Genomic DNA, 8,936 nt, shown 5'->3' with positions numbered 1-8,936 from the left:
TCCGCCTTAACGAAGGGCCGTTTTCCGGCCAGGCATGTATGCACCTCGGGATCGGGAGAGTGCGGAGCCACCAGGGGCTATCTAGTAGCCCCACTGTCAAACTCCTATGGCTAAGTGAAAGTGCTAAAGCATTATAGTCTGGTTGCCTCGCTCGCTCCGCTATCACCTCCTTAATAGGACCAAGACGTTGGGTTAAGTGTGAACGCGTGTTTTTTGCGAGCACCTCCGCATTATATGCGTGGGGGTTGAAGCCGACGGCTGCAATCTTTCAGGTTATACACATGTATACATAAACGGCCGCCCAGGAGGCATCATATTACTTTCAGGCAAAAGTATAAAAATAGCCTTATAAAAATTTATAAAAGCATTTCGCTTACAATGAGATTACATGTCACTCAAACATAATATTTTTTGAGCACTGGGTCTCTATCAAACGAGCACCCTTAAGAACTTCTTCAAAGTAGTGCTCAGCAGCCATTCGGCCTATGGCTGAATCCCGCGCTGCAACAGTGGTAGCATCCATCTCCGCCCAGTATGCTTTAACACGGGCAAAGGCCATCCGTGGACCCTCTATGCACGCCGACCTCTTCATCGCATTAATACGCGGCACCGCGTCAAGGAACTGCTGCACCAAGATGAAATAGCTGTTCGGTTTTGGCCTTTCCGGACATAGCTGATCCACAACAGACCTCATGGCGAGTCCAGACAACCTATTCAATTCGGCCCATTTGGCTAATTGGTCAGTCAATGAAAGCGGACGCTCGGGAGAATGGAATTGTGTCCAAAACAGCTGGTCCACTTCATGGTCCGTCTGACCCTGGAAGTACCTGGCCGCATCGGCAGCGCTCGCCGCCAAATCCATATACACATTCTTTGAACTCCACAGCTGATCCAGAGAGGCATACCGTGGATTTCCGAACTTCCTCCGCAACATAAAGGATTTCCCAGCTACAATATCCCTAACTTCCCACAGCTCCTCCTTCTTCGCCCTCATAGCAGAGCGGATGCCTTTTCTCATCGCAGCAGCCTTCTCAAGGTCCGATGCCTTCGCTAGGTTTTCCTTTTGAAGAACCCGGCAACGGTCGGCGGCGGCTTTTAATTCTACGGCCATCTTGGCCATCTTATCTCGGCTCTCGCCATGCGCGGCCTTCTCGGCTTTCAACTCTTCGGCCGCCTTCAAAGCAGCCGCATTACCAAACCTTGCTTGTTCCTTGGCTCGGGCAAGTTCTGCCCGCAAGGCTTCAATAGTGGAAGCTCCATCTGCAGTCACAACATATTAAAGATGCTGGCATCATGCTGCTCTTACTATGTGGCGTTTACCAGATAATGACACTTACCCTGTGCCTCGTCAAGCCTTTTGTTAACAAGCTCGATGTCGGCGTCTGCCGCATCCAACTGCCGTTTTAAATGGGCAAACTCGCTAGTCCGGCTAGCCACCGGAGCTTCCATCACCTGCACATAGAGGCAGTATGGTTATTACCTGGGAATATGATCCTCTATTCGTCGTCGTTTCCGACGACAACCAGAGTCTCAGGGGCTACTATCTACACAGGGCACACCTAGCATGTGCAGGACTATCATACATTATTTTACGTACCTCAAAGCCTGTCAGTAGACTCATAAAAGCTTCATGCAATCCGCTTTCGGCGGACGAGATTCTCTCCATCACCGTATTCACCAGCACACGGTGTTCATCTGAGATGGCCGCTCGCCCCACCAACTCCCTCAGAACATCTGATCGCACACCAGATGGTGCCGGACTCTTTTGTTCGCTCTCTCCGGGAGCCGAAAACTGGGAGCTTCAGGGGTCAATGGGATTATCTTCTGGCCTCACCGGACCTGGAGAGGCCCTCCGCGACGACACTTCAGGGTCGCCCGCTTCCGGAGCGGAGGAGTCCGGAGGAGGGGTTTCGCTCTCCATCATCTCTGGAAGAAGATCCCGCGAAGACGAGCTCATTTGAGAGGGGCTAAGGCCCGAACTGCAAAGATATATGCGGTGGTTATTTTCTCAGAAGAAAAAGATGGCATACTTGTACTATTAAAGTATTTCGGGTCACTTACGACTCGCTGGAGAATTGATCCCCCCCCCCCCGCGGACTTTGTGCGGCAAAAGCACCCCCCAAGGTAGGACCCTCTGTGGGAGACTTCTTCTCCCGTTTGGAAGCTTCGGCTTCCGAATCCCCGGGCGCAGTCCTTTTCCTCCTCTAGTCGTCTTCCTTCATGGGGACGCTCGCTCCCTCGGTTAGAATGGGCAGCGTTGGGGGCCCGCGTCCGCCCGTATTATCCTCCCCAGTATCTTCCTTGAAGGGCTCCGGGCAAGGTGCGACCTGGAGCATCTTTTCCAATACCGGATTGTCCAAACCCTCAGGGAGGGGGGACGAACACCGAATCAACTTCGCCTTTGTTAGCCAGTCCTAGTCAAAAAGCGAACTCTCAGAAATAACTTCGTAACAAATGAGAGATAGTATGTTCGGCCGAAAGATTCCTTACCTGTTCGGCGGCGCGGTTACTGCTCAGGCCCACGTCCTCGGTGATTTCCGGACACTCTACCTGAGGTCCGAAGAATGACTTGTACATCTCCTCGTGCGTCAGGCCGAGAAAATCTTGAATGACACGCGGTCCCTCGGGATTGAACTCCCACAAGCGAAGGGGCCGGCGTTTACAAGGCTGGACTTGATGAACCAACATGACTTGTATTACCGCAACCAAACTAAAATCTCCATTAAAGAGATCTCGAATGCGGCTTTGCAGTATAGGCACGTCCTTGGCTGGACCCCAGCTCAGACCTCTACTGATCCATGACATCAGTTGTGCTGGAGGGCCCAAGCGGAAAACAGGGGCGGCCGCCCACTTGGCACTTCTAGGAGCCGTGATGTAGAACCACTCATGTTGCCACAATTCAGACACCTCTGGAATGGAACCTTTGGGCCATGGAGCTCCCGTCATCTTGCATATTGAGGCACCTCCACACGCTGCATGTTGCCCCTCGATCATCTTCGGCTTTACTTCAAAGGTCTTGAGCCACAGGCCAAAGTGAGGGGTAACCCGGAGGAAGGCCTCACACACGACAATAAATGTCGTAATATGAAGAAAGGAGTCCGGAGCTAGATCATGGAAATCTAGCCCGTAATAAAACATCAAACCCCTGACGAAAGGATCCAGAGCAAGGCCTAGACCTCGGAGGAAGTGGGAGATGAACACGACGTTCTCGTTGGGTTCGGGGGAGGGGACGGCCTGCCCTCGGGCAGACAGCCGATGCAAAACCTCGGCGGTCAGATATCTGGCCTCCCTCAACTTTTTGATGTCTTCTTCCGTGACGGAGGAAGGCACCCATCGGCCTTGAAGGCTAGATCCGGACATGATTGAAGGTACGGAGCACCTGACCTGAACTTTGGGTGTTTGAGCTTGAGGTGGGGGAAGGATTCGATTGAGCACGGGAGGGAAAAATAGAAGCCGTGTCCCTTTATAAAGAGGGTGAATATCAAGCGTCCTCTCCGTGGCCGTTTGGACTTGCCTGTAGTCTAGGAGTCCTAGAAGCGGTTGGGTTACCCAGGCCCGTATTGAGGAGAATTCCGGAATAAGGGGACACGATCTCTGCTTTAACAAGACGTGCCAAGGAAACCGCCTCGCATGACACGCTGAGGTGGGACAATAAAACGATTCGAATAAAGGCTTGGCCGTGGTGCGTCACACTACAGAATACGTCAGCAGATTAGATTTGTGTAAATATTATTCTCTCTATGGCAATATGTGGAAACTTATTTTGCAGAGCCGGACACTATCTTTGTGTTCAAAATCTTCTATGAAGTACTTGGAGGAGGAACCCGCCTTGCAATGCCGAAGACAATCTGCGCGCCGGACTCTTCGTCATTGAAGCCTAATTCAGGGGCTACTGAGGGAGTCCTGGATTAGGGGGTGTCCGGATGGCCGGACTATACCTTCAGCCGGACTCATGGACTATGAAGATACAAGATTGAAGACTTCGTCCCGTGTCCGGAAGGGACTTTCCTTGGCGTGGAAGGCAAGCTTGGCGATACGGATATGTAGATCTACTATTGTAACCGACTTTGTGTAACCCTAACCCTCTCTGGTGTCTATATAAACCGGAGGGTTTAGTCCGTAGGACAACATACAGAACAACAATCATAGCATAGGCTAACTTCTAGGGTTTAGCCTCTCCGATCTCGTGGTAGATCTACTCTTGTACTACCTATAACATCAATATTAATCAAGCAGGACGTAGGGTTTTACCTCCATCAAGAGGGCCCGATCCTGGATAAAACTTCGTGTCCCTTGCCTCCTGTTACCATCCGGCCTAAACGCACAGTTCGGAACCCCCTGCCCGAGATCCGCCGGTTTTGACACCGACAATGGGTCTTGAAGAATTCTTACAGTCGTTATTTATCTATGTGAGGACCGACAGGCGGAGTCGGCGACTGACAAGGAACGGTGCCCGACAGAGGCACGAGCGTCAGGAGATACGGGGACGCGGGTGAGGCCGGGAGAGGCGCGCGAGCAGACCGGGTGTCCTCGGCGGCGGTGCCACGGCGGTGGAGTGTATGCGGGCGGGGAGGGAGCTGATTTTTCACACGGTTGACTCGTAACTCCTAAGTCCTACCTAGTGATGAGGCTATTGAAAGAGGGTCAAGTTCCCTCTGTATACGGGGTGTGCTATTGTATTGACGATCATCCATAACTGATCACGAAAAAGGAAGCCATTTGAACTGGATTTTTTATCCAACCTCCCAATACCCAAAATTATTGGAGAAACGGTATCCGTGGGAGACGCTCCAACGTTTTCTTCTCAATGATTGCGTGCATCTCGTCCTCTCACTTGCGCTCTCACAAGGGGAGGCCCGACAAAGGCCAGGGCTTTGGTAGGGAGGCCACTCTCCTCTGACGAAGAAGACTTTGAAACATTGCTGGGATCTGAGATTAATGCTTCATAAGTGCTGAATTTATAGCCCGAAGTGGGTTCCTCGCTCACTTTGCATGCGGAGAGAAGCGCAATGAATCTGTCAGAGGCCAGCAATGAGCACATCACCAGGACAAAAAGAAGAGCCGGGCGGCACGCCGATGCGGCCGCATTGCATTGCACCACGGCTCTTCTCCGTACGCCGCACTGTACGGCGGAGCAGTAATATTTTTCCCTCTGCGCCGATCTTTACCTTTCTGCCCCCGTGCGAGCGCAAGATCTGGGTCGACGACGAGCTGCTAAGGTTTTGCGCACGCCGTGATGCCGACTGCTGACAGCTTAATGGCGGCCGGCCGGGCGCCCGCCCATTTTCAATTCAATGCGGCCACCCAACCCACGCGCACGCCACGCGCCGTGATGACCAGTAAAAATCGCTCCTCTTTTTCCCCGCCGGATACCCCCTCCTCCTCCTCCTCTGCCGCCGCTGCCACCCCTATCCGATGCCGCTGCCAATAAACAAATGGCGTCAGTGAGCGAGTGAGTGAAGCTCGGCCGGCCCCATGCACGGGCAGTAGAGAGAGAGGGAGGGAGGGAGAAGACCAAGACTGTACCGCACGCACAAGCACAAGGAGAGAGACGGTGCTGGAGCGAGCGAGCGGGCGGGCGGGAGGAGGAAGAGGACACGGCGCATGTGAGGCGCCCCCAATAATTCCTCGCCCGCGGCCAGCAGCCCGGTACGCCACCCTGACCGTCGCTGCCGGGCGAGTGAGTGACCTCCCTCCATCCACCCCTCCGTCCGACCTCGCTGCGTCCAGCCAGCTCCTGCCTGCCTGCCTGCCTGCCTGCGCCCTTGTTCCCATGCGCCGCAAGAAGCCCACCTCTCACCTCAGCTCGCGGCCCCAGAGAATCTTTCCCCCCCTTCCTTCCTCACTCCCTTTCTCTTTCCTGACCTCACCCTACCTCATCCCCCTTTCTTTATCCCCCTCCCTCTCTCCCTCTGCTGACAGGGGAGTGAGTGAGTGAGTGAGGCGAGCGAGTGATGGCACGGGGAGGAGCTCGCGCCGTCGCGCCGGCGGCTCTGCTGCTCCTGCTTCTCCTCGCGGCAGGCGGCGGTGTGCATTGCCTGAGGTCAAGTGAGTTCCTCGATTCACCCACTCTCTCTCTCTCTCTCTCTCTCTCTCTCTCTCTCTCTCTCTCTCTCTCTCTCTCTCTCTCTCTCTCTCTGTTCCACTCCTTGATTTCTCTTTCCAGTGATGATGTTTCCGGGCGAGATGAGAGAGGACTAGAAGCGCTAGATTATAATGGTTTTGGGAGTAGATTCTATTTCCCCTTTTTGACCGACTCCTACTGGGTGACAGACTGACAGTGTGTGTGCATTTGGTGGCGTTTCCGTTCATGGTGATGTGCTCTGCAAATGGGCAATGGCTGCTCGGGCTGCAATGGCAGTGCCGAGAAGAGGCACTCGCTGGAAGAGCCCATCAGTTTCTGTGCCAAGAAACGGCGGCGGGTGAATCGCACGAGCTTTTGCCATAAGTAGCACGTCCCAAGTACTTTTGCTCGTGCGCCAGAATCGCATGAACAATGACCAGAATGGCAAAGTTACCCGAATGCCGCAGCACATGACCAGCCATGCAATTCTGAGCTCACTCGTCTTTTTTCTCACTGTCTCGTGATGCCGTCGATCGCCAGGGGCGGAGAGCGGCGCCACGGTCCTGGAGCTGCGGCACCACGCCAGCCTCGGCTCAGGCGGCAGGAGCGGCAGCGCGGAGGAGGCCCGCGGCGTCCTGGCCTCCGACGCCGCCAGGGTCTCGTCGCTGCAGCGGCGCATCGGCAGCTACGGCCTGATCAGGTCGTCGGACGCGGCGTCCAAGCTGGCGCAGGTGCCCGTCACCTCTGGCGCCAGGCTGCGGACGCTCAACTACGTGGCCACCGTGGGCATCGGCGGCGGCGAGGCCACGGTGATCGTGGACACGGCCAGCGAGCTCACCTGGGTGCAGTGCAAGCCCTGCGACGCCTGCCACGACCAGCAGGAGCCGCTCTTCGACCCGTCGGCGTCGCCGTCCTACGCCGCCGTGCCGTGCAACTCCTCCTCCTGCGACGCGCTGCGGGTGGCCACCGGGATGTCCGGCGGCCAGGCGTGCGACCAGCCGGCGGCCTGCAGCTACGCGCTCAGCTACCGCGACGGGTCCTACTCCCGCGGCGTGCTGGCGCACGACAGGCTGAGCCTGGCCGGCGAGGACATCGAGGGCTTCGTGTTCGGCTGCGGCACCAGCAACCAGGGCCCGTTCGGGGGCACGTCGGGGCTGATGGGGCTCGGCCGGAGCCCGCTCTCGCTGATATCCCAGACCACGGAGCAGTTCGGCGGCGTGTTCTCCTACTGCCTGCCGCCGAAGGAGTCCGGCTCGTCGGGCTCCCTCGTCCTCGGCGACGACGCCTCGGCGTACCGCAACTCCACGCCGATCGTGTACACCGCGATGGTCACCGACCCGCTGCAGGGGCCCTTCTACATGGTCAACCTGACCGGGATCAGCGTGGGCGGCGAGGAGGTGCAGTCCCCGGGCTTCTCGGCCGGCGGCGGCGGCGGCGGGAGGGCCATCGTGGACTCGGGCACGATCATCACGAGCCTGGTGCCGTCGGTGTACGCGGCGGTGCGGGGCGAGTTCGTGAGGCAGCTGGCGGAGTACCCGCGGGCGCCGGCCTTCTCCATCCTGGACACCTGCTTCGACCTGACGGGGCTGAGGGAGGTGCAGGTGCCGAGCCTGAGGCTGGCGTTCGACGGCGGCGCGGAGGTGGAGGTGGACTCCAAGGGCGTGCTGTACGTGGTCGCCGGCGACGCCTCCCAGGTGTGCCTGGCCCTGGCCGCCCTCGGGTCCGAGGACGACACCCCGATCATCGGCAACTACCAGCAGAAGAACCTGCGGGTGGTCTTCGACACCGCCGCGTCCCAGATCGGGTTCGCGCAGGAGACCTGTGATTACATTTGATTTGACCGTGGATCATCGGGAGCTGCGTGTGCGTGTGTGCGCGTGTGAATATCCTATAGTTGGGGATTTGTTTTGGAATCACCTCTGGTGATTGGCTTTTTTATTTTTATTTTTTTGAGTTGTGGTGATCGGCAATTGGCAATACGGTATTTAGTTATTGGCAAATGTACAAGCGTTTGTAGTAGTTGCTCTAGCTTGTTTTTCTTCATCTTCTTCTTCCATTTCTTTGTGCTTCGATGAAGCTGCTGGGCTTTTGTTTTTGTGTGTCGTGGTGCTGGTAGGGGAGGTGATTGTGGAATTGTCCTGTGCTTCCCGGCGTATGAAATGGAGAAAATAATACTACGATTCTTCATGAGAGGGGTCGTGCAATGAGTAGGGCGTTTTGGATCTCGGCCTCTATGGCGCACGAATTTTTGAAAAAATCAAAGTTGTCGGTTTCACTAAAATCTAAACAAAAATGTACAAGTAAACAAGTATGTGTGTAAAATTTCAGAATGAAATACGTTGAAATGCGACCTGTATAAAAAATACAAATTCATGGGCTGGGAAGATGAATAGCATAATGTAGTATTAAAAAGCTTTAGATTTTTTTTTTGCACAGCACTCACTTCAACGTACTTCGTCCTGAAAATTTAAATATTTGTGCGTTACGACTTCATCTATATCTATATTTTTTCCACAATGTTTTGAAATGTAAAAAATGTGAGCTTTCATGAATTTTGAATTTTGCATTTGAGGTCTTCATGGAGCTCGGCCTCCAAGAGCAATTTCCGTTGTGCAATGCCAGAGCTGCAAAGATCACGTGACGGATGCAGTGGTAGAACATTTTTCATGTAGCTGAGGAATGATAGATCTCAGATTATCAGGGCATGCCTGTTCTGTAGCGATCAGGCAAATAAAGGCGCCTGCAGGCAGGCAGGCAGGAAACATCATTCAGAGAATATGCACTGTGCAGGCATTGTTTGTACAGAATACATAAAAGATACTGTAACAACAGAAACAAATCCTACCTTTAAACCAAGCGCTGGTGTCGCCGT

General features: G+C 54.7%; 1 protein-coding gene across 1 annotated transcript; it reads left to right on the top strand.

Annotated features, from left to right (window-relative positions):
• Positions 1–5,406: 5,406 nt before the first annotated feature.
• On the top strand, positions 5,407–8,256 carry LOC123103839 (aspartyl protease family protein At5g10770). The gene is made up of 2 exons (XM_044525521.1): positions 5,407–6,048; positions 6,605–8,256. The coding sequence occupies exons 1-2, from the start codon at positions 5,955–5,957 to the stop codon at positions 7,897–7,899; spliced, it is 1,389 nt and encodes a 462-aa protein (XP_044381456.1). The 5' UTR covers positions 5,407–5,954; the 3' UTR covers positions 7,900–8,256.
• Positions 8,257–8,936: the final 680 nt, after the last annotated feature.

Source organism: Triticum aestivum, chromosome 5A (assembly GCF_018294505.1).
Source record: "Triticum aestivum cultivar Chinese Spring chromosome 5A, IWGSC CS RefSeq v2.1, whole genome shotgun sequence".
NCBI classification, from domain to species: Eukaryota; Viridiplantae; Streptophyta; class Magnoliopsida; order Poales; family Poaceae; genus Triticum; species Triticum aestivum.
Note: the sequence above shows the minus strand (reverse complement) of the source record. Positions and strands in the feature narration are given on the sequence as shown.

Bases quoted from the DNA above. Each gene is read 5' to 3' on its own strand.
- LOC123103839 (XM_044525521.1), top strand. From the start codon at position 5,955: ATGGCACGGGGAGGAGCTCGCGCCGTCGCGCCGGCGGCTCTGCTGCTC. The intron at 6,049-6,604 runs GTGAGTTCCTCG...GTCGATCGCCAG, and splicing joins TGTGCATTGCCTGAGGTCAA to GGGCGGAGAGCGGCGCCACG.